General features: G+C 47.3%; 1 protein-coding gene across 1 annotated transcript in view; it reads left to right on the top strand.

The window, feature by feature from the left end:
* Window positions 1-25,063, top strand: part of PPP1R16B (protein phosphatase 1 regulatory subunit 16B) — a 103,082-nt gene that overhangs the window by 70,482 nt on the left and 7,537 nt on the right. Inside the window, exons 3-10 of the mRNA XM_073309746.1 lie at window positions 6,987-7,057; window positions 9,482-9,627; window positions 14,018-14,121; window positions 17,503-17,627; window positions 20,904-21,029; window positions 22,084-22,159; window positions 23,227-23,356; window positions 24,219-24,387. Of these exons, the coding sequence (XP_073165847.1) occupies window positions 6,987-7,057; window positions 9,482-9,627; window positions 14,018-14,121; window positions 17,503-17,627; window positions 20,904-21,029; window positions 22,084-22,159; window positions 23,227-23,356; window positions 24,219-24,387 (947 nt within the window). The remainder of the gene's footprint in view (window positions 1-6,986; window positions 7,058-9,481; window positions 9,628-14,017; window positions 14,122-17,502; window positions 17,628-20,903; window positions 21,030-22,083; window positions 22,160-23,226; window positions 23,357-24,218; window positions 24,388-25,063) is intronic.

Raw genomic sequence — 25,063 nt, 5'->3', positions numbered from 1 at the left:
TGGGCACTGAGCTCTCTTAAGGATTAATTGTGTGAAAATGGGAGCTGCTTGCTGGATGCTGAACTCTCTTGAAAACACCCATAGTGGTTCTGAGTGCTCTAAGCTCATTTTTAAGTAAATGGTAAAAGCAGTTTCTGTTTATCCACGGATTTACAGCTCTCATCACTGTAGCCCTTCCCATTACCCTGTGGAGGACAATGTTCTCCTAGTTCCTTGCTCCAAACAGCAGGCTGAAACTTTTATTGTAAGTGAACCTATACAAAGGCTGTTCTTGTGAGAAACCCTGGGCAAAGAGTGGCCCATACCACTAACACAGCCACCCAGTAACTGTGGTCCATGGTAGGCTTGCTGGTCGTCTGGAAGTGAGAGAGGAAGTGCCCAGGAGAACATTCTCTCTCCCTTAAGGTGTGGTACCCACTACGGGAAGTCTGAGATTCTTCTTCAAGCACAGTGCTGCAACATCTGGGTTGCAAACGCTGCAGGGAAATACTGATCTGTTTCAAAGTGTTAGTTTCCATTGCAACATCGTAAGAGGTTTTGTTTGGTCCTGGGTTGTGTTAAAAGGCTGTTCATGCAGAACTCAACCTGACCTGTTGGTGTCCACTTATTTACTTCTCATTTGCTCTGTTAAAAGTCTGAAGGTGACATTGTATACATATATTTTATCTTGTTTAATGCTCTGTGGGTTTTCTTGCACCTTCCCCTGAAACATCTGGTGCTGACCACTGTCAAAGACAGTAATTGCCTTACTGGATCAGTACCGTGGTCCATCTAGTCTAGTATCCCGTGTTCCAAAAGTTAGAGTGTAACTGACTGAATGCATCCCTGGTAAGTGGGTCTATTGCTAATGCCACAGCATTTTAAGCAAGTAAATGTTATTCGGTATTGTTAGGCATACTGGTTTCCTGCAAGATATTCTAAGTGCCTCATTCTTTCCCATGGGAAAGTCAACACATTTGTATTCATCCTAAGTCTTCCATCAGAAGGTGTGGCCTGCTCCTGCTCCCTACATGGAAGTGGCAATAGCTTTGGCCCAGGCGGCTCACACATTTCAGGGGATCTGCCAGAGCTATTTGTAGGGGAAGCCCCGGGCCTCCTGCCCTCTGCCCATCTGCACAGCTCCCTCTTACGGTGCACCCCCAGGAAGGACCCACGGCATACACCTATCACTCCCACTCCCTTGCCCCCCAGCTGGGATTTACTGGTTCAGATTCCCAGCCTTAAAGCTTTCCCGTTCATCTTTAATTGGGCTCCCCCCAGCACTGTTCGCTATTAACTGGCAGCATGGTGCCTCTTGCAGTTCTTTCAGGTTGCCCCTGTGCTCAACAGCAAAGCAGAAATTCCTGGTGTTGCCGCCTGCTCTGCAGTTCTTCTGTAGGCAGGCAGCGCAGCGGGTAATGACCCTGCTTCCTTTGCTCCCAGTGTAACAGGGGCAGAGGCAGGACGCGGGCCCAGCACACGGTGGAAATAATGGAGGGATTTGTGCCAAAGAGAAAAGCAAGATAAGATTTCAATGGGTGGAACAAACAGTGAATGAGCACGGAGCCAGCAGGGAGTAAATGAAAGCCCCGAGCGCTGTTCCATGGCCTGTGTGAAATGAGGTGGGTGTTCTTAGCCCAGTTCTTAATTGACAGGTGTCTGTGTCACAGTGGGTTCCCTCTTTGCCATTCCTGGCAGAGAACACCACACTCCATGAAAGGGCCATGGAGCCTGAACTCACTCCCCAAGGGCACCCCTCCAAATTAGGCTTCTGGGGATCAGTGGCTGAGTGTGGTGGAACCCCTGGGACTGGGCTTGCCCTGCTTTGCCCAAAGAGGAGGGATGGCTCTGTGCTGGAGCAGGGGCCTGGGAGTCAGGGTTCTGTTCCAAACTCCGCCATAGACTTGCTGTGGGACACTAGGCGAGTCACTTCTCTCGTGGTGCCTCAGTTTCCCATCTGTAGGATGGAGCTATTTCCACACCGCACAAAAGTGAGAAGCTATATTGATTATTTGTGAAGTGCCCAGATACTAAGGTGAGGGGGACATACAAATACCTTGACAGAGCTATGGAAAAGCTCCTAGATATGGAGTGGGGGGTTGGAAATCCAGTCAGACAATCCCTGAGAACAAAGCAGAGATCACCAAACTCATTTTCATCATGCTCTAAGTAAATTTTTGCACCTAGACTCCAGAGGTGGAGGCCAGGGCTCACCATTACCTAACTCCCTGCTTCCTTCTTTCTGGGCTGTCTTGTCCCCAGAAGGTTCTCCAAGTCCTGGATAGAGCCCTGAAGATGCTCCCAGCCTCAATATCCTCTAACAGAGTCAGGGGGATGTTGCACAGGAGGACTCGCTTATCCCCCATCCAGCTAAGGGGCAAAATCATGACACTTGGCTGAAAGTTAGTATATGTGCCAAGAATCTCAGTGCTTTATACTCCTATTTTGCAGATGGGAAACTGAGGCAGAGTGAGGGGAAGCGACTTTGCCAATGTCACACAGCAAAGTCTATGGCAGATTAAGGGCTGGTTTCATTTTACCAAAGGGACTGAGTAACATAACTTTAGTTAAAGCCACTGAGTCTGACAGGTGCCCAGCACCTTGGAAAATCGGGCCCTACAGAGGCCTGCCTTTAAAAGCTCAGATTGTTCAGTAGCAGCTTCCGGGCGCTGAGCACTTCTGAAAATCTAGTCCGGGGCTGAGCTGGGAATTGAACCGAGGCCCAGGGTCTCCACCACATGACCAGACTTCCGCTGTCCCTGCCCAAAGTAACCCTGGACTGAAATAGCAGGGAAGGGTATTTCCAAGGGTATTTCCCCAGGTGCAGAAACTTTCTGGTTGAGGGATGCTGGTGAAGAGTGGCCCTGTTGCTGAGTGAATGGAATGGCCCCAGTGCTGTTATGACAACAGCCCCATTGCCTGACACATTAAATGAAGCTCTAGGCAGTCACCACATACTTTAGCTCTCAGAATTTGCATAGCACACTATCTTCAAAGCACTGTGCAGCATTAGCTACCTCTTTTACCCCTTCTGTGAGGAAAGTCAATACCGCTGTCCCCATTTTACAGACTGGGGGGTGGGGTGGAAGGCTGAGCCATACAGAGGGCACACGATGTCTGTGGCAGAGCTGGGGGGCCAAGTCAGGAGTCCTTGGATGTCAGGTCTGCCCTGGTTTTGGTGCACCCGGCCTATGAGTAAGTTCATCGCAAGGCATTTCCTGTCAGGACTAAGGTGCAGTGGCTGGGCTGGGCCTGGAGGGAATGTGATGCACAAGCCAGTGCAGTCTCTCTCTTTGCATTCATGAGCATGAATAATACCTTGCTGAGTCTGCGGAAGGGGAGAATATAATACGTCTTGTAGTAAGGGTCAACTCACGTGGCTATACATGAGCTTCGTGTCAGTCCTTTGCTAACCATCCTTAACCCTTTCAGTGCCTTATGAACTTTGCCCACACAAGCAGAGACTATATGGACTCTTCAGCATATACCCTGGAGTTCCACTGATGCTGACGGAGCTGAGATCAGTGCCCCAGCTCCTCCCACATGGACGGACAGCACTTGTAAGGTTAATCTGCCAGCATTTACTTGCCCAAATCATTGTAAGCAGAGAAAACATGATTATAGAGCCACATGACATTAGTACACAATGGCTCTGAAATGAGCCAGATTGAATTAAGCCTCCTAATGGCATCGCATCCAAAGTAAATAACAAAAAAACAGATCCACCGGTGAGTGACAGGTCTATTAGTCAAATCCTATTAGCAGAGCAGGAAGATGGGGTTAGCCAGTAATAGGAGAAGCATAGTCATTAAATCAGATGTATTGGCAGGGGTGCAGACGGTTTCAGAACTGGGAAGTGTGTGAGTACTGTGGGGTGTCCGTGTGCTGAGCATAAAGTGTGAGCTGCCTAGATTGGCCATTAAACCTGGTGTTGTGTGGTGTGTGTTTAATTCCCAGGAATAAATATATGACAGGAGTGCTCTGTTTCTCTCTCTCAATAGTTAATAGATAAGGTGCTAGTTGGTGGTGCTCGAGAGTATATAACATGGTTCCTGGTTTGTATAGGGCCAAGAAAACGTGTGTGCTGCACACAACTTTCTCTGTGCAGCTCCCAACATCAAGCTCTCAACAGCATCAGGACCTCCAAGCGCTTTGCAGATATTAGTGAATCCTCCAACACCTCTGTGAGGTCCAAAAGGAACATTGTTCCCATCTCTGATGGGGAAACTGAGGCTCAGAAGAGTTAAGAGATTTAGCCAATATCAGTGAGTGGCAAAATCGGGAATAGAACAGAACCCAGGAGTCTGGCTTGAATACCTGATTATATCTCCCTTCATCCCAGTGAGACCTGCTTGTGTGACTCGAGGGCAGACTGTGTCAGTAGCAAACTGGCACTCTAAGAAAATATCACACTGAGTTTCAATATAAAGAGGAATCTGCAAAGCTTTAGGCCATATCTCAACACCAGGTTGTCACACTGGATCAGTTACATCATGATAATTTGTGTTGGAAGAGAGGGTGGCCTAGTGCCTAATCCACAGGAATGAGAATGAACTCTGGCGTTCTAGTCTCCTGATGCCATCTTCTTCTGTGTCTCTGGGCAAAGCACTGAAGTGCCTGACTACAAAACTCCTGAGGACAGAAAGGGCTGAAGTTGGAGAGATGTGGGTACTGTTGTCCCCATTTTACAGATGGGGAAACTGACCTGGAGAGATGAAAGGCCCTGCAAAAATACTAGACCGCAAAAGCAGCCAGGTTGAGGTTCCTGATTATCCCTTGGTTCAGATTTGTAGTGTAGAGAAAACCTAACTGGGTCACATAACTGGACTAAGGCTTTGGTCATGGCCGAGGTTGTAGCAGGTCAGAGAACATGCCTACGGTCCTGTCTATACTACAAACTTTGACTATGTTGTGATCCTCTTCTCAGGCTGGAGGGCTTTAGTAGGGGTCTGAACCTTTCATGCGTATTTTCTAAAATGAAGATAAGAACCTCCTGGCATTCCCTGCCTCTCTGCTCAGTTATGAGAACTAGCTGTTGTCTACACTGGACTTTTGTCGGTAAAACGTTTGTCGTTCAGGGGTGTGAAAAAATCACTCGCCAGTGTGAACAGCGCTTTGTCAGTGGGAGAGCTCTCCTGTCAACAAAGCTACTGCCGTTCATTGGGGGTGGATGTGTTTTGTCATCAGGAGAGCTCTCTCCTGCTGACAAAGAATGGCTACACTGCCCCTTTTAGTGGCACAGCTGTATCAGCACAGATGTGTCGCTAAAAGGTGCATAGTGTAGGCATAGCCCTAAACAATGTCTGCATAGTGCTCTGAACAGAAGTGTTAAGCATTGCTGTTCTCTGAGCAGAGCACAGAGGTCCTGTTGCTCATGTGTGTACATTGCAGGGTTATTTCCCTAATCTCTCCCTTTTTGATAAAGGGGTTGCAGGGAGGAAAGTGACTAGTCCAAACTGGGCACCTTCCTGCTTGTACTGTTGCTCTGGGAATAGCCAGTGTTGCAATCTCTCCTCTCTGCAGGGTCAAAGATTGTTATTGGCCTATTAGCCTCATGAGTGTTCTGTATTTTACAGCTCTGGTTTCCCTTAATGATCACGTCCTCTGCCGAGGAACATGATGGGATACAAGTAGCTGGTGCGACTCTGCCCCTAGGGAGGAAGTTGTTATGAACCTGCTAGCTCAGTGACATGTGGCTGGGAAGAGCATAAGGCTACAGAAGCTAAAAACCTAAACCACAGCAAACAAGCGTAGGACATCACAACTTCAGTGTAAATGACTTGAAATGTTCCCCATACTGGCCATCAGCTGATACTTGATGAGACCCTTCTGTACTTATTTTGTGGCCACTGCAGTTACCATGTGTGAGGTCAGTTCCTAAATTTTTCTCCTTTTGCAAATTTGCCCTGGTTAGATGGTTTACAAATATTTTTGGAAGCTTTCCTTTAGCAAAAGGAACCTTGCTTAAAAAACTGACAATACCTGTAGAAAGAGGTGGGATTTTAACAAACTCATCAGTAGTCCTCTTAAAATCCTGTGATGTCCTTCAGGCATACACAAACCTGTGTGAAGTACCAAAAGCTATACCTCCATCTTGCAGACCTGCCAGGACTTCCCAAAGCGATGATTGATTTTGGGTGCCTCAGCTCTTGTATCCCAAATCCGTGACTCCTGACAGAGGCCTGAATTTCAGAGCGTGGGTGCTCACACTGTCTGGAAGTTAGGCTCTTTTGCATCAAGATGGGAGCAAAAATGATCTTTTGGAAAAAATCGGCCCTAGTGCACAGTGAAACCTGCACTCAGGTATGGTGCAGTGAAATAGAATGCGAGTTCCAAACTGTTCTGAAGCAGACCTGTGCAGTTTACAATCCCAGGTACAGGAGACCTCCTATTTTATGAACCAGTTTGGATCAAGGAATTCATAAAACTGAACATCGGAAAATTACAGTGGGTCTGGGGCATAAGTCGCAGTTTGGTGCTCTGCATCACGGTCTTGTCCTTAAAACTGCTGCAAAGAGATTTCCAAGGCAATGAAGGCATCAACATGTGAAGGGTTGACATTGACATCAGTTTTGTTATGTGATTATTTTATTTCATTTTTGTCTGGAAAAATTATCCATATAGTTGGTGGTTCATATGGTTGGTGTTCGTAAAACTTCCATTTAGAGTAAAGTTAGTGAAAAACTGTCTGTGTACGAGTGCCCTCTACTGGCTAGAATCAGGCAGCACAATGTTATATGTGCTGTATTAACTCTCCTTTAGCTCAAGTGCCAGGGGCATGTGCTTTTGCAGCCCGTGGACCAGAGTTCTAGCCCCACTGTTGCCATGATGTTCCCAGTTGCCAGAGCACAGCATAGTGACAACCTGGAATGGGTAGGTGGCCATGGCTTTGTCTCAATCTACAATCATGTTTCTTTGTGGCCAGGAGTCGGTTAGAGCTGAGGGTGAACTATGTATCCAGGATTGGTAAACTGAAGTTCCTTTCTTCCTGTTGTTCTCGCTTGCAGTGTGTTACTTGCTGAAGAACAATATCAGCCCGGACCTGTGCAATGAAGATGGACTCACTGCCCTGCATCAGGTGAGGCCTTGAGCTACCCTCCCCATCCTAGGCTGCTTGTTACCATGTGTTCATCTTCCATGGTGCGGGCGTACCAGTGTTTCTGTGCAAGGCCATCTGTGAGTGCACCTCACAGAGACAAGGGAGGGTTCCCTTCCCACATGTATTTAGCTTGTTTTCCCATAAAACACCTGAAGTCTTCACATGTTGCAGCATCCTGTCCTCTGGGGCTAAGCTGAGCTCAGAGCCCCTCTCCCTATGCCCCAAACTTCCATTAGGGAGGAACTCACACAAAACTTGGGACTTGAGGCCCAGATACAAAAAGCAGCACCTCTGCAGCTCCCCGTGAGGCTAGGCTGTCAGCTCTTAAAGGCAAGCTGACTTGACTCTCCCACAAGGCTGAGCTACTCCCTGGTTTTGAAATGGGTTTGGTTCAATCAGTGCACTAGCTGTTTAGGTAAATTGCTGCAGCCTTCTTGTGTGGAGACTCATACATTGATTGAAGGCACTGTGATGCTCCTCAAAGGTACCCAGCATTGTGAGGTACCTTGTCCTTGTCTATACTTGCCTGGGTCAGCTCCCTGACAGCCTCGGCCCCAAGCAGCACAAGCACTCCCCTCTCAGCCCACATGGGCTCTGCTGTCCCTCTGCAGGTAAGCAACAGATGCCCTGGAGCATCCCCTGGCATGTCCAGACACTTATCCACCAGACAATCACAGAATCACCAGGCTCGCTGTCCCTAAAAGGAACTGTACAGCACAGCTTATGAGTTCACCGTAGTCACCGATCTGCTTAGCACACAGCACTTTTTTTATAGAGAAAACAAATAAAAGTTTATGGAACAAAAAGTTAAGATTCGTGCAGTGGCAAACAGAAATATTGGGAACACAGGGCTACATTCAAACACAGAGTTACATGTTAAACAAAATCCTACCACACGTTCTCGAGTCTGAAGTCAACTAACAAGATGCCCTTTTGTCTAATAAGGTACCACTTACCCCAAAGTCCTTCTCACCGTGTTTTTCAACCGGATGGCTGTGACCCTTTTTTTCACGAGGTCAAGCCCACCGGCAGTTTTGCCTTCCCCAGTGAGGGAAAACTGGGAGTTCATCTATGCCCCAGATATACTTCCAAAAGTTTGTTGTCTTTAATCTTAAACATGATAACCCCTGCTGCTTTTGTTTTTTTCTGTAACCCCCACAACCTATTGATTAGCATTCTGCTCAGACTGTCAATGGGTGTATATTGTGAACCAGACAATACTCAGTTTGCACATGACCAGCCAGAGGGAGAAGCGTCTCTTCCCCCTGGCCCAACAGAAGTCTGTGGATCACCTTTTAGTGACTGCCTATCTCTCACACCTAGGGAACACAATTTTTAGAATACATATGTAAACTCCCATGTTTTCTATACATACCGCTCACAATGATTGTGTTGACCAGCATGACACAGGCTTTCATTAGAGACCTTACACGACAGTCTTTGGCATACCAGTATATAGACCCCAGACCTGGGGTATCCCTACAGCCCTTATGCAGCACCCCTGTGCCCTCTGCCAGCTGGCACGACTGGGTCTCAGGCAATTAGAGTAATTTTCCAAGCGTCCACACAGGGGACTAGGCTGAACTAAACTGCAATTTGTTAAATCAAACTGATTTTAATTCCCTCCCCAGCTAGTAAGTCCTGGTCTCTAGCGCAGAAACACAAGAAGAATCAAACTGCTCCTAGGCTCACAGGATTTGCAGTGACTAGATGTGTCAGCAGGCAGCCTCCTGCTTGCTGCTGAGAGGGGGGACAGTGAACAGCAGTAGGGCAGCTGAGCTCAGCCTTTCCCAGTCCATGTTGTAAATGCTCTCATTGACTCTATGGCTGGAACGGGGGTTTGTCTACTAATGACTTTGGTGCTGGAGGGATGTTTGCTTTAAGAAAAGCTGTCTCTCCACCGGGTCATTGTTCTTCAGACAAAGGGGAATGTTTTCTGCTTGTGACACTGGTGGTTTCAGTACTTTCACTGCCAGCAACTGAAGTCATGCCAGGAAAACTCCACCAAGCCCATGAAAGGATCAGTCATTGTTAGAGCGGCAAAGAGTCCTGTGGCACTTTATGGACTAACAGACGTATTGGAGCACGAAGTGGGTATTCACCCATGAACGCTTATGCTCCAATACGTCTGTTAGTCTATAAGGTGCCACAGGACTCTTTGCCGCTTTTACAGATCTAGACTAACATGGCTACCTCTCTGATACTTGACAGTCACTGTCAGGGCACAGTTTGGGGTTAAGGCAAGAACCATGGCATTACTGGCATTATTTGAATCCCAATTGAAATATTGTGCCATGTGTAGTTACTGTGCCATTAGCAATTGTTTCTTATGGAGGATGCAGCTTGTGGTATTGTGATCACTTACAAGTAAAAATGATCTCCTCTGCTTCTGTCCCTCACCAGTGCTGCATAGACAACTTCGAAGAGATAGTCAAGCTTCTCCTCAACCACGGGGCTAATGTCAATGCAAAGGACAATGAGCTGTGGACTCCGCTGCATGCAGCAGCTACCTGTGGTCACATCAACCTGGTGAAGATCCTAATTCAGCAGTAGGTGGCCCCTGCTTCCTTTTTGTGTATCTCTCGGTGGGTCTGAATCCATGAGGTGCTGATTGCTTCTCTCTGAGCTACTGAGTGCTCACAATTTCCACTGCTGTTGGTAGGAATTGAAATCACTTGGTACCTTGAAGGATCAGGCTGAAGGTGCTTGTTGGCCAGGTCAAGGCTGCACGTTGATAGGAAATGATGCTTGGGTTGGAAGAGTAGGGAAAGAACAGGAAAAAACAAGGAGAAAACAGTAAAACAGAGGGTGACCTGGATCAGTTTGCTTTGAAGGGGGCAGGCGCCTGTCTGGCCAAAGCCTCTGGATTTGGATTTCAATCTGTCACATGTGGCTTGTTGTCTGTTGGCTGGATGTGTGCAGTTCACCTTTCCTCTATGCTTCCAGGCTTCTGCTCACAGTAGGTGGACCAGGAGCAAAGGAGCAGTAAGAGGAATAGCCAGAAAAAACAAATGACAAAGGGTAAAACTCATCTCTGTGCATAGGGTCCCCACAATGCCCTACGCACCATGCCAGTCCTTCAGCCAAGGCTAGAAACACTGACAGAGGAAGTACAAGGTGTTCACGTAGCACAAATGCTATAGAGAGCCAAGCTGCATCACACAGGGTACTAACACTGGGCCTCCCACCCACCCCTGCCTCAAGCACTTGGGTGAGGGCCCTAATGTTTAAGCCCCTCGTGCTCTCTGCACTTGGGTGAGCAGGAGGCCCAGGGTTAGTGTGGAGCGTAGTACAGCCTAGGGGTAATCACGCTAAATTGTACTTATCTGAAGGGAGGCTAACGAGGAGGTGTCAATAACCATACAGTTGTGTCCCCAGGTGCTGTCTGTAGCATGAATACCTTGCACTTTCTGTACTGAAAGCTGTCTCTCGCCTCGGATGGCGGTTGGGCAGGCTGAGAAGAAGCCCTGTATGCTAACATGCCGCCCTTCACAAGCTGTGTCTGTCTCCCCTTTCTCTACGCCCGAGACCAGGGGTTCTCAACCTTTTTCTCTCTGAGGCCCCCCTTGACATACTATAAAAACTCCAGGGCCCAGCAGGGGTGGGGATGGCCTTAAGGCAGGGGCCTTGGTCATAGGCATAGTTTAACTTCTATTTTGGGGGGCCCAGGGCCAGTGAGACTCGACCCACTTCCACATGGTGGGGTCCAGGGAGGGAGTGACCCCTCCACCCCCTGAGTCACCTCAGCAGGCCACCCAGCCTGTCTGGGTTGTGTGGGGGGAACAACCAAAAATTATAACTCAAAGGTGGGCGGCTTAGCTCAAAAAGTTTGAAAACAGCTCAGGGTGCAGGGAAGGGTTAGCTATGGACTGTGTGCAGGCATGGGGATAGCTCAGGGTGCAGGGAGGGGGTAGCTAGGGGCTGTGTGTGGGAAGGGGGGTAGCTCAGGGTGCAGAGAGGGGGTACCTGGGGCTGTGTGCACACAGGGAGTGGCTGTGGGTGCAGGGACAAGGGTGTCTGCAGGCATGGGGGTAACTGAGGGTGCAGGGAGGGGGGTAGCTAGGGGCTGTGTGCAGGCTGGGGGGCAGCTCAGGGTACAGGGAGGGGGTAGCTGGGGCTGTGTGCACACAGAGGGTGGCTGTGGGTGCAGGGAGGGGTGTGTGTGCAGGCAGGGGGGTAGCTGACGGTACAGGGAGGCGGGTAGCTAGGGGCTGTGTGCAGGCAAGGGGGTAGCTCAAGGTGCAGGCGGGGGTAAACTAGGGGCTATGTGCAGTCGGGTGGGTAGCTCAGGGTGCAGGGAGGGGAGTAACTAGGGGCTGTGTGCAGACGGGGGGCGGGGTAGCTCAGGCTGCAGGGAGAGGAGTAGCTGGGGCTGTGTGCAGGCAGGGGGTAGCTCCGGGTGCAGGGAGGGCATAGCCTCAGGGTGTAGGGAGAGAGTTATTAGGGGCTGTGTGCTGAGAGAGCTCCCCTGTGGTCCCTGTTCTCGCAGGGGTCTGCCAGTCACGGAGCCATGACTCCCCACCTGGGCGGCTCTTACTGGCTACCTCTGTGCTGCTGCGGGAGCAAAGGGGGCTGGGAGCTGAGGAGCAGCTTCAACCCAGGCACCAGCAGGAGATGAGGGAACCCTGCTGCTGCCTGCTCCATGGCACCAGCCACAACAGCAGCTGCCCTGCACTGCCCGGCTCCAGCTTCCCACCTCCAACCTGGCCAGGGAGAAGGGAGAGGAGATTGCAGGGGGGAAGTGTGGAGCTACCCCCGGGACTGCCATGCTCTTGCGCTGCAGTTGGGGAGGGGGGGCGATGCCCTCCATGTCCCCAACTCCGCCCATGGGCTCGGGGCTTCTGCCCCACAGGGAACACAGGGCTTGGCGCTCCTGGCTTCAGCCCCTCAGGGGACGTCGGGAATCGGGCTCTGGGTTTTAGCCAGGGGGCCCCGTTGTCCTAGACTACTGCACTGCCAGGTGGGAGACTTGGGTTCAAATTTTGGCCCCTTTCTTGGGCAGAGGACTCTGTCTGTAAGGAAGATAATGAAGCAATGCTTCATGACCTTGAACAAACCCGTCCATTGCTGGGAGCTTCCTGCAGTTTCCTTAGCCTATAATTAGGCTTGGAAAGATTAGATTTTTATTGGTAAATGTCAGTTTCACCATACACACACACTGACTAAAAGATGTTTCCCATCAGTAATAACTGAAATTTATAGATAGGCAAAGTGAGAAAACGCTGCTTGAGAAGTTATTAAAGTTTGATTTAAGGATATTTACTCTGTGTATTTTGACATGTGCTGTTGACAATTTGTGTTTTAATAGTTAGAAAGCTGTCACTTTATGAATCTTAGCATCTGCTTCATTAAATAATTGTTGTCTGACCCCCACAATTTTCCGCAACTGTGAAAATGTAAATTGATAAAAATAGAAAAAAAATCTTTAAAAAACCCATTATCTTTTGAAATAATTAAAAAATTAAAATGGAATTCAGCCAGGCATAGCTCTAATGTTTGGGGCAGCTATATATGTAGCCTCAAGGTTTGGACAAGCCCAGGGATAAAATTGGTGGGAACCTGAAAGTTTTGGGGAGGGAGGTTAAAAATGGAGTGCAGAAATAAATGAAACGTAGGAATGCATATTGCACTCCGGCTGAGACCTGCAACATCCTTTCTTGTGAAAGGATGTAGCATGAGGGATAACAAGCAAGCATGGTCGGACTGGGGAGGTGGGAGCATCTGTTCTGGTCCATCCCATTCGGGGGGTGCAGGGTGCCCTCTGTTGACTCAGACACTGGCAAACCAATACCGTAGTAACACTGCACCATGGTCCATGTTCAGAAGATGAGTTGTCAATTGTATCTTTCTAAGGATGAGGGATGACAGGTTTTCTGCAGTTGGCATAGTGTGGGGTTTTTGTGATCAAAGAAAGCTTCTGCAACAGGTGTCTCAGATCAAAGGGTTTGCTTCGACACTGCATCACAAGGCTTTGGTGTCTGAACAGAGAACCCAGGGACCACCAAAGGTAGCAGCTTCCAAAGGATGTCAAGTCCTATGCTTTGTTAGTTGCTTAAATTAACTCTAATACATTGCAAGTGTAAATTATATTGTAATTTGCTCTGCTGATGTGAAAGAAAAATGAACAAGAATAAAAATGCTGGTGGATGCTGTCTGCCTTCTTTTAAAGGCTGTAACTATCACAGATCAAGCCTTAGCTATGTTATAATATAAAATACACAACCAGACTTCATAGAGGTTGAACACCGACAGGGATTACCCTGTTAGATCAGAATAGTATTCCATTTCCTTGGGTATTCAGCCTCCGACAGCAACCACTATAAGATTCAGAGGAAGATGCAAGAAACCCTGTAATGGACAAGAGACAAAAATCTGCCCAGAGAGGAATTTACTAGTTTAGTCCACACCTACATTCCCAGTAACCCTCTTGGCACTCAGAACTTTTCAGTGAGGACCAGCCAGCCAAGTGTCCACTGACTAAGGATTTGTTAATGGCTTGGTGCGGTGTTCCAGAATGAGGTGCCAGTGGCTCATTGTGAGATGTTGCTTCTGGCACCGATGGGTCGTTGGCCTGTTCCTTCCTAAAAGCGCAGGAGAGGCTGCTGCGGACATGCACAGCCCAGATCCACTAGTCCCAAATCCCGTAGAGGAGGCTCAGTGTGCTATGAATACATCTACTCCAGGACAGGTACCTCCCCATGTCAATCCTTCATAGGTCCCATGGACACCGCCTTGTATATCTTTGTGTCTGTCCAATCCTGGAGGTATTTGGGCACCAAATATGAGACATTACTATTAAAACCCCAGCTTGGTCTTCAGAGGACTCATCCCAGCTGCCATGACCTGTTGGATATTGTCTGTTATAGGGCAGCATCTGAGCTTCCCTTCCCTTCTATATATATTGGTGCCACTTCCTCATGATGGACTTTCTCTTTGTAGTGGAGCAGACTTGCTGGCAGTAAATGCAGATGGAAATATGCCATATGATCTCTGTGAAGATGAGCAGACCCTCGATGTCATTGAGACCTGCATGGCATACCAGGGTAAGGAAGAGTGGGAATACTCAAAATACATTGGAAGTGGGTTAATAAAGTATTGAATCATGTTTTTGTGTTCTTCGGCGCTTGGTACTCCTGTTGAGGAAAGTAGAAGTCACTGCACTGCATTTCTTCTTGGCAGGTGTTGGAAGCCAGACTTTCATGGGCCTAATCTATAAAGTCCTGCATAGTAACCCACGGTAAAGGACTCTATCCAGCTACCAATCCTCTGATCCATACAGCCCCCCTTAATGGGGATCATTATCATAGAACCCATGCTGTGAAGGGACTCATCTGAAAAGACAACCTTAGATTTTGAGAGAGAGAGAGAGAGCTGCTTTGGGGGAGTTTAAAATCTGAACCTGGATCTGAGTTTAGCTCTTCGCTCTGGACAGGCTAGCTAGTTTACCTTTCCCCAGCCAGAGCTTAGGCTCAGAGGGGCACTAAACCATTAAAGACCCCAGCCTAGAGAAGAAGGAAGATGAACAAGCAGCAGTGGCTAGAGGGCTCTCTGACAGAGAGAAGACTAAAGGGACTGCCTGTCTCTCCCAGGCCAGGGTCAGGCCTGGATTGAGTGGAACTTACTCACACCTTGCAAGGAGAGAACAATGTTTAGACAAGACCCAGGTGCACAGGCCTTTTGTTTTGTTTTATCCCTTTGCGCTGTACCTTTGGGTGAATAAATAATGCTTTCTTTTGAAGAAGCTGTCTGTGGGTCACTTTAATCAGCTACTCGTCACAGACTCCTGGTGGAAAAGGACTTACAGGTGCCAGATATGGCTGGGCCTGACTCGTGATCATGGTTTCGGGAAATGGAGGCTGCAGCCCAGTGATGCAGTCTAAGAATGCTGAGCTGCATGATTCCATCCCGAGAGGTGCGGTGCACTGTCACCGGAGGGGTGCATTCAAGAGGGACTAAGTGTCTTAAGCATAGCTTACCAGGTAACCATGATTGGCCTATCCTAGTTGCTAAAGCTGTGGGTGAGGAACACTTGCTTGGCATCTGCCTATCTACTAAGGTCTGTTTTGGCGCCCATCACTATAGAATCTCTCAGGACAGTACTTGCATTCTGTCCTCACTATGCCTGGCTCGAGCCACTGCTATTACCCCTTCAGTTTTCATAAGCTGGTTCTCAGATTGTAGCATCATCTGTTCATGTATTCCCTACTCATTTAAACACAGAGCCCTCTGTTGCTACCATTGAAGTCAGTGGGAGTCTGGTTGCTGAGTTTGAAGGGAGCAGAACTGGGCTGGGGTTCTCACCTGTCTGTCAGAAGGGTATATGCTGTACGGATTATGTATTCCCTCATTTTCCTATCTATAAAAGGGGGAATAAGGACAGCCCAGGGAATTATAGACTGCCCAGCTGAATTTCAGAACCCAGAAAGATAATGGAACAAATAATCAAACAGTTAATTTGTAAGCACCTAGAAGATAATAAGGTGATAAGTAACAGTCAACATGGATTTGTCAAGAACAAAGCATGTCAAACCAACCTAATATCCTTCTTTGACAGGGTAACAAGCCTTGTGGATGGGGGGAAGCAGCAGATGTGATATAGCTCGACTTTAGTGAGGTTTCTGTTTCTATCTCACGTGACCTTCTCATAAACAAACTAGGGATATATAGCCTAGACAAACCTACTATCAGGTGGGTGCACAACTGGTCGGAAAACAGTACTCAAGAGAGTAGTTGTCAATGGTTCACAGTCATGCTGGAAGGACGTATTGAGTGGGGTCCCTCAGGGATCTGTCCTGGGTCTGGCATTGACAGTACAATTATAAAGCTTGTGCATGATACTGAGCTGGCCGTGATTGCAAGCTTTGGAGGACAGGATGAGAATTCAAAATGATCTTGACAAATTGGAGAAATGGTCTGAAATAATGAGGATGAAATTCATTAAGGACAAATGCAAAGTACTACTCTTAGGAAGAAATAATCACTTGCACAAATACAAAATGGGACATGACTGCCTAGGAAGGAGTACTTAAGAAGAGAATCTGGGGGGATTATAAAGGGATCACAAACTAAATATCAGTCAACAATGTAATACTGTTGCAAATAAAAGCAAACATCATTCTAGGATGTATTAGCAGGAGACTTGTAAGCAACACATGAAAATTAGTTCTTCCACTCTACTCAGCACTGATAAGGCCTGAATTGAAGTACTGTGCCTTGTTCTGGGCACCACACTTTGGGAAAGATGTGGAGAAACTGGAGAAAGTCCAGAGGAGAGCAACAAAAATTATTAAAGGTCTAGAAAATGTGACCTACGAGGAAAGATCGAAAAAATTAGATTTGTTTAGTCTGGAGAAAAGACTGAGGGGAAACATTATAACAGTCTTCAGGTAATAAAAGGTTGTTATAAAGAGAGTGATATATTGTTCTCCTTAACCACTGAGGACAGGATGAGAAGCAATGAGCTTAACTAAATCTCTCTTGCTGCAATTTTAGACATTAGGAAAAAATTCCTAAGTGTAAAGGTAGTTAAGCACTGGAACGAATAACCGAGAGAAGTTGTGGAATCTCCATCACTGAAGGATTTTAAGAACGGGTTAGACGTACACCTGTTAGGGATGGTCTAGATAATACTTAGTCCTGCCTCACTGCAGGGGACTGAACTAGACGACCTATCAAGACCCCTTCCAGTCCTACATTTCTATGATTTCTTACCCTTCCAGAGCTGCAATTTTTCTCCCTTGCCAAGTCCCTTCCCTGTGTAACATACACATAAGCAGTGATTGTCCTATGGCAAATAGCAGGGTGGATGAAATAGCCCTTAAGTTCCCTCTGAGAATGGGGGCCTGCTTCCTGAGCACAGAGAGGGGAGTCCCCCTGTCAACCATGCAGCACATAATTACCTTCTGTATAGATGGCCAAGATGGTCCCTTCCATTAGGCTTGCTGGAAATGTGGGTCAGGAATGAGGCTACCTCTGAAAGGAGAAGTGCCTCAGCTCAAACTTGCTTCTAGCATGCAAATGATTAAAGAAACAGTGGTTACACCATCAGTCCTCAACCTGTGCAGCTAGCTGCCTGTGAGCCACGAGGGTTTGATAGCCTTTCATCTTTCTGAAGCACAGAAGCTGAGTTTCTGTGCGGGGGGCTTAAAATTGAGCTCCTGTTTTCTCTGCACAGGCATTAAAGACTCTGGCTCTTGTCCCCAGGGTAGGATTTTGGTGGAATATCATTCTCACGCCATTAGGAGCACTATTAACCTGGCTGTGCTTTGTAGGTACTGAACGGATAGAGTATGCCAAGTGTTCTGACTGATGTTCAGCATGCAGAAATGATCAGACAAGGAATTTGAACCCAATTATTGCTGTTATTTACTGGGTCAGGAGAGGAAAAGAACATTTCCATTTCCTTTTCTCCCTGTTAACTACAGGCATCACACAGGAAAAAATCAATGAGATGCGGGCTGCCCCAGAGCAGGCCATGATCTCTGACATCCGAGGTCTGATTGCAGCAGGACAAGACCTGAACAGGACAGATATTCAAGGTGCTACATTGGTGAGCAGAATTGCTACAGTATCCACCCTCATCCGTCCCTGCAATCTGTGTGAATTCTAGGAGGCTGTCGGTGGTCTGTGTCCTTTGTTAATCTCCAAAGACAAGTACAGTGTGAGGAGGTAGAAGGCTAGTGGTTTCTATTTTAGGTCAGCTCCTTTGAGCAACAAACGGTGTCCATGAGTAAAGACTTTTTGCAATTCAGGGCCTGATCTCACTCCCACTGGAGTTAATGGCCAACTGATCTGTAGGAATTGCCGTAAGAGATCAGATCACTAGCCTACCTTGTCCGGTATTCTGTCTCTGATAGCAGTCCAGTACCAGCTGCTTCAAAAGAAGTCCCACAATGAAAGTCCTGTACACTTCAATGGAAGCATGAATTTTGGAAAAGTCTTTGGGCAGGCTGAGTAAAACAATTCAGTTGTTCTATTATCACTCCTAATCCCATTAGCATCTGATCTGACTTCTACTGAAGTGAGAATAAAAATCCTCATTGACTTTAGTGGGATCAGGTGCAACTGAAGGATCTGACCCCATATCTTTTTGGTTGCCCCAAAGGAGTCTGTTTGGCCTCTCACTTAAACTTTCCAAAAAAACTAGAGTGCCCTAGTAATATTGTTTTTTAAGTGTAGTGTATTGTAGCCTGTGTGGCTGTGATTTTGGTAACTTGACATTTGAGTTCAGAGGTATCTGAGAAGGCTTTGGTACCTACTGGCCCACCGACAGCAATTCTGGGCCCTAGGACAGAACAGTCAATGGACCCCTTAGAAAGTGATGGCTGAGGTTTGATTTATGCAGGGCGGGCTGGAGCCGGGCCCCACGCTGCTGCTGGCCTGTCCTGGCTTTGCCACGTGAGTGCAGAGCTGGACCGCATGCGGGCTGGTGCACACATGCACAAGCCACGGACACCGTCCACCTGACATTTGGGCAGTGCTGCACCTGTGCTGGCTGGTGCCCAGCGAGCTGCTGGCTGCGCTACTGGGTGTGCTCTTCTGGCACTGCCAGGGCTTCCACATGCCCACCTGGCTGCCTTCGCCGCCACTGGTACTGCCCCACACGCGCCTAGGAGCCCTGCGGCCCACCCAGGCAATTTGAAAGGGCCCTGGGAATCCTGTCTGCCATTACCGTGGCAGCGGCTGGGGGCCTCCGGTTCCTTTTAAATCGCCCAGGCCCCTGGGCAGTTGTCCCCTTTGCCTGCCCTGCCCTCTCCGTCAGCAGGCCTGGGTATCTAGGTTACCTGATGTCATTACACAAGTTGCCAAACCATGGCAGTGTAATGAAGTCTCCAACTCTAAAACATTGTCAGTGGGATTCAGAAATCTTTCCTGTATCATTAGTTACAAAATCTGAGGAGGGCAGGCTCTCTAAATAAGACTCTGGTGGCAGTAATCTTTCATGGGGCTTACGTTTTCACGGCATTCTGAGGTTTCTCCTTTTAACTAATTTTCAATTCTTTGAACATCCTGTTTGACTATTCCATTAGCATCACCCAACTCTGGCTTGTTGGGCAATTCTAAAATCTCTGTCTTATCATACCAGCACAGTGGAACTGTTATAATTTTGACAGCTTGCCCCCTGAGGATCAAGCCTGCTTTTACCTTTCAGGCTATTCCTTGTGAAAGTCAAGAATTTCTCACTCACATGCAGCCCCTTGTTGGCCTCATGAAGATATGACCACTGATGCAAAGTCTATAAGAAATGAGCTAGCTCATGATGGTTTGAAGGGAAGATGAGATTTGGCACTCGATATATTTTATAATAGGGTGAGGGCATGCAAATGTTTTTGTATATCCGATTGTGTATTCCTTTCACCCCCACCTTTGTATGTTGCTGTTTTAGACTGTGACCTCCCTGAGACAGGGACTGTCTGCCTGTGTGTTAGAACAGTGCCTAGCACAATGGGGCCCTGCTCTCAATATTAATGACCACCAGCTTTGAAACACTATTGCAGCTGCCTTTTGTTACCTGACAGCCCAAACTTCTAGTCTGGGATGCATGACAGCAATGGCTCGTTTTCGTAGGGTGGTGCAGGCAACTAGCATTTCTTTTAGAAAAGCATTCAATTTTAGTACAAAAATAACTCTTACGTGGATGATAGGATATCAAAAGGGCAAATTAAGTGTCAGACCTCCCTGCTTTGAGAGTGTCCCTTAAATTACACACAAGAGAACACAAAGAAGTCTATAGAGAAGACAGCTGGTATAATTTCATTTCTGTGGCATGATCAACATTCCTTCTCCATTATGGAATGTGCAGAAAGGAGTAGAAGTTCTCTTTCCCCGTACAACACCACTTGAAATGGAATTATCTCTGTGGGGGAAGGACTGCTGCCGACTTGTATACAGTAAATTGCAAAACAGAGCACAGAGCAGGAAGACGGTATGTTTTGATCAAGGATACAGCAGCAGACACTATGAAGAAAAACTCCCAAAAGAGACCTAAATGTCCTCACGGAGTAGGAAAGATCCTGTGATTAAGGTTGCATCTGAAGGACATTCAGATGCAGTTTGTGCTCTTTGTATCAGACGTTGGAGTCCAAAATCTGAAATGCAGATTCCCTGAATTGCAAGCAGTCAGGGATTTAGATGTCTAAGTCACTTAAATTGTGAGCGCAAGTAACAGCATGTGCAAAACTGTGGCCACAAAAATGGAAGCGTGGCTACGGCCAGGCTGAAAACTTGGTCCTAGAGATCCATTCCCAAGCATCTCAGAAGAATGTCCTCTTCCCCCATTGTCATGGAATGTGCAGAGTGCCCTTTAGCTGTGATCCTCCATCCCAGAGCAGGCTGCATTGTGGGGGTGCTGCATGCTTATAGTTTGTGAAGCACTGCGGAACCTTTTGAGATAAAAATGCAAAATGTTCGGGGGGGAGGTGTTTAACTCCTGACCACAGACACCTGCCACATTGCACCTAGCATCACAGTACCTTACATTTCTCTCTCCATAAATAGTTACAGATGGTGATGTCATTTTGTTTTGACATGTGTGAAAAAGCACTTACATGTTAAAAACCCTTGGAGGACATTTCTTAGATCAGCCCAAAGACCTTCAGTGGCAGAAATTTCCCTAAACACATTGATGACACTCCAGGGTCCAAACAGACTCCCCTGGAAGTTGGTGCAGTGTCTTGTCATTCACTTCAATGGGCACTGAACAGCACTGCTGTTTTTTCTTGGTCTAAACTCAGACACTGCAGTGGCATCACCTGGGTTACTTGGTGAAGAAGGAAGTTCATGAGCCTTAAACAGCAATTCATACTCTCTGTTCCTGGTCTCTTAGCTGCACATAGCTGGGGCTAATGGCTACCTGCATGCAGCTGAGATGCTTCTCGACCATGGAGCACAGCTAGACATCCAGGACTGGGATGGATGGGAACCTCTCCATGCTGCTGCCTTCTGGGGACAGGTAAAGATTTTTGTTGAAAGTCTATTTTGTGCGACTGGCTCACCTCAGAAGAAGGCTGGGGCAGCATTTCAAAGCAGAGGACAAGTGCTCTGGCTAGAGTGCACGCTCCCTTTGTCTGCAAAATCCAGGTGCTCTGTGGGTACAAGCAGAGCAAGTGTATGGTGTGGGCACAAGAAGTCCAAACAAGTGCCAATAAAGCCTTAATAATGCCAAGATTTGCTCCCCCTCCCCTCCACACACTTACACCATCCAATATTTTGAATAGGGCATGTATTGGAAAACTACTGTTTAGGATGGTTTTCGAATGCTATGAAATGTCTTTGGCACTGTTTCTTGTATCCCTCCACCTGTAAAGCCGGAGTCCTAGTTACCAGCTGCGCAGGGCTCAGAAAGCCCTAAAAAAGACCTAAAATAGCTTTTTAGACATCCACATGTTACGGCTTTAAAGTCTGATACCTCAGGCTCTCCCAAGGGTAGAAATGAGTGCAGGTCCCACTGATAAGCAGGGAATCTCACTGTGCCAGCGTTGGAGGGTTGGAGTGTGTTCTTTGCCTGTACATGTACATACAAGGAATTGATTTGTTCCTAGTATTTTCCCCTCCAACTCCCACATCTGATGGATCCCTATCTGCTAGTACCGTTCCTTAGGGTATGCGTGCCAGAGACCATTGCCGATGGACACACTGCCATCCTGGCAAGTAGACATGGAGTGGATTTACTCCCAATTGTGGGGTCCCCGCCCATGGGCTGGATGCATTGGGCGGGTGTGGGGGAAGTATCTAAGCTCAGAGTCTCCCTAAGACCCTGGTGATTCTAAGTGAGCAGCTTTCCCTGGGAGAGCTGGTGGGAAATCTCCCAGTGGTTGAGCTGGTAGGAACTGTGCTTAGTCTCTTGCGTGGAGAACACTCATACACCCACCAGCACAGCTGGAGATCCTGGTGTCAGTGGATCACGCACGCCACTGTTCCATAGCTTGCTTGGTCCCTTAGATCACATGCAGTTACTGATTGCCTAAACCAGGGCTGTGAATATTGCTTTATTTCCCTTGCTGCAGATGCAGATGGCAGAGTTGCTGGTGTCCCATGGGGCCAGCCTGAGTGCCAGGACGGCCTTTGATGAGATGCCAATAGGTGAGTTCAAATTCTCTCCTTTGTAAGGGTATTTCTAATCTTGGCTAAATCCCTGGGATTTCTCCAAACAGCACAAAGCAACCAGGGAGTCTCTGAGCCTGCTGGAGTTCAGGGCTGAAATTTTTAAAAGTGTGATTTTTTTTTCAAGTGACTTAAAAGCATACGTCCCATTGAAAGTCAATGGGACTTAAGAGTGTAAGTGCCTTTCAGTCACTTCAGTGCTTTTGAAAATGTTACCTTTGCTCCTGAAGCATCCGCCTCTCCTCCATACACCCCTGCCCACATAGCCTCCCCATCTCCAGCTCCCCCTCCACCTGTCCGCTGCAGAACTGTGAATGGTTTGCTGCTTTTCAGGTCTTCTGCATCTACTCTGTGCAGCCCAAAGAATGTGGTTTTTATTACCCTGGTTTGATGTGGCCAGATTCCAAGCCAGTTTGGTGTGGAGTGGGAAGGGGGGAGATAGGGAAGTCTGATACCTCGATTTCCAATCTCCATTTCTAAGAGTCCTATCCCCAGCTGCTGACCTCCTGTCATTGTGTGTCCACGGGAACAGGAATTGGTTAAATACAGAAATTCTCAAAAGGCTTCTTCCCTTCCCCATAGACCTCCATTTGATTCCAAGAGTCATCCTACATTTCTAGAATATCAAAATATAAAGCAATGGTCAAAACATCTCTTCCCTTTGTGATGTGAGGTACGATGCACTGCACAGAAGAGAGGGATCGAGTCAGTCTCTCTGGCCAATGCAGAGCTAAAATCCACAGAATATTCTCCAGCGCTTTTTTCCAGTCCTGTTTTAGGTGCCCCAGACAATGCTGCTTCCACTAATTGCCTTAGGGATTGGCTTTCCTGTTCTGCTTAAATTTTCCTTCTCAATTCTATTCCATTATCTCTACCAAACTGTGAAGACCAAGAAGGCACAGCTTTGTGGGTGGCGCAGGAGAGTCTAATTATGGTAGTTCTCATACGTGCTCCCTCTAGCCCCCATACCCCCTGTTCCATTCAGCTGAGTGTATTACATTAGTACAGCCCTGCTCATGGCTTGGTTTGGTTTGTGTGTGCCTTAGACTTGTGTGAAGAAGAGGAGTTCAAAGTGTTACTGTTGGAGCTGAAACATAAGCATGATGTGATCATGAAATCTCAGATGAGGCATAAGTCCTCCCTCAGCAGGAGAACCTCCAGCACGGGAAGCCGAGGGTGAGTGCGAAACTGATCTTCCCGCAGATCATGCCACACACTAGACTGGAGAGCACCCTTGCAGTCCCAAACCTGAAAGCAGACTACCCAGTATGCAGCGTAATCAGATACAAAGCTGTCTGCTCTAAAGTTCAGTGGACTCTCCAAAAGGCTGAAACTGGGCCAATTGTTCAGTGAGCTTTTTTTTGGAGATTGTGCTGCTTCTAGAAAAGTAGGCTCCATGATGCAGTGCATCAGACACTGCTGGAAAACGTAGCAGGTGATAGGGGAGTTTCCCACCTCCTAAATTACTGGTATTTGTTCCATCATTGATTAATGCTTTGAAAAGATCTTTTCTTGCATGATAGCTCTAATGACTGGAGATGTGGGGAAAAGTGGAGGTATAGCAATAGGTAACATAAGGACAGAACCCTGATACTCTTCTGCAAATTGACTGAACACACAGTCTATCTAGAATATTCTTTTTCTGTATGAATTTAGAGTAGCAGTTCTCAAGCTATGGCCTGCAGAACTCCACTGGACCAGTCCACAGGTCCTCTCCTAGAACAAAACTAACGGATAAAGCTCCAGGGGAGGCTGGGTGGAAAGCTGTCCACTAGCAGAACTGTATGTGAGATCTCATCTTCTGAGCCCAAATCCTCTTTGAAAAATTCCTTTACCATTTCTATGCTTCCCTTTCCTCCCTGTAACGTGAGAGTTAGGGACCTTTTCTACCTTACATGGGTGCTCTGAGGCTTAATTCATGTTTGTAATGTGCTCCTAGACACTGATGGAAGATGCTGTAAAGTGCAAGGAGGATATGAAGGAGCTCCCTCACTGCCCCATCTTGCTAAAGTCTCTGCTCCCTGCTTCTCTCCTTCAGGAAGGTGGTGAGGAGGGCAAGTCTTTCGGACCGAACCAACCTTTACAGGAAGGAGTATGAAAAGGAGGCCATTGTCTGGCAGCAAATGGGAGCAACGGAAGAACAGAGAAACTCAGGCTATGCTGGAGAAATCATGGAGGCTCGATCTGACCAAGAGAACACAGATCCAGTAAGGAACCAAACTCATGTTCTACTTTCCTATCAAAATTCATAAAGAGGCTGAAACCAGAGATGTGAATGGGCATGTTGATTATCAGTACTTGGACACTATGGTGATGGGTGTTGTGTGAGAACCTAGATTATCTTAAAGACAATGTTAAGGGCACACATTTAAATACAAGGCCAGATTCTGGTTCCAGCTATACTGGTGTAAATCAGGAGTACTGCTCTAGAAGTGAAAGGAATGATGTGGGATTCACAACAAAATAAATGAGGCCAGAATCTGACCCAAAAAGACAGGCAATTGCAAAAACTCATGTTCTCATATAATTGTGTGTATTTTTATGTGCATTTAATAGACATTATGTAGCTGCAATGTGGATGGGCCAATGTTTCTAGAAGAACTTGATCTTGCACTCTCTGGTTATCTTTATTTAATTCAGTTACCATCATGTTGAACTAACATAAGGTGGGGTTTTGGGTTTTTTTGCATTTAATTGCCTTGTTTTTTAAAAGGAAAGCCAACGTGGAACTGTCCTTCTATGTTAATATTTAACTGGTCCCAGTTAGGATTTGAAGTTCACACATTAATGAAATAATAGGGCTGGGGGATAGGTAATTTCACCCCTTTGCTGCTACTCTTTGGCTGCAGGAATGGATTAAAAGAGACCAGCCTGGACTCGAAA

The sequence above is a fragment of the Lepidochelys kempii genome, chromosome 13, assembly GCF_965140265.1.
Source record: "Lepidochelys kempii isolate rLepKem1 chromosome 13, rLepKem1.hap2, whole genome shotgun sequence".
NCBI classification, from domain to species: Eukaryota; Metazoa; Chordata; order Testudines; family Cheloniidae; genus Lepidochelys; species Lepidochelys kempii.
Note: the sequence above shows the minus strand (reverse complement) of the source record. Positions and strands in the feature narration are given on the sequence as shown.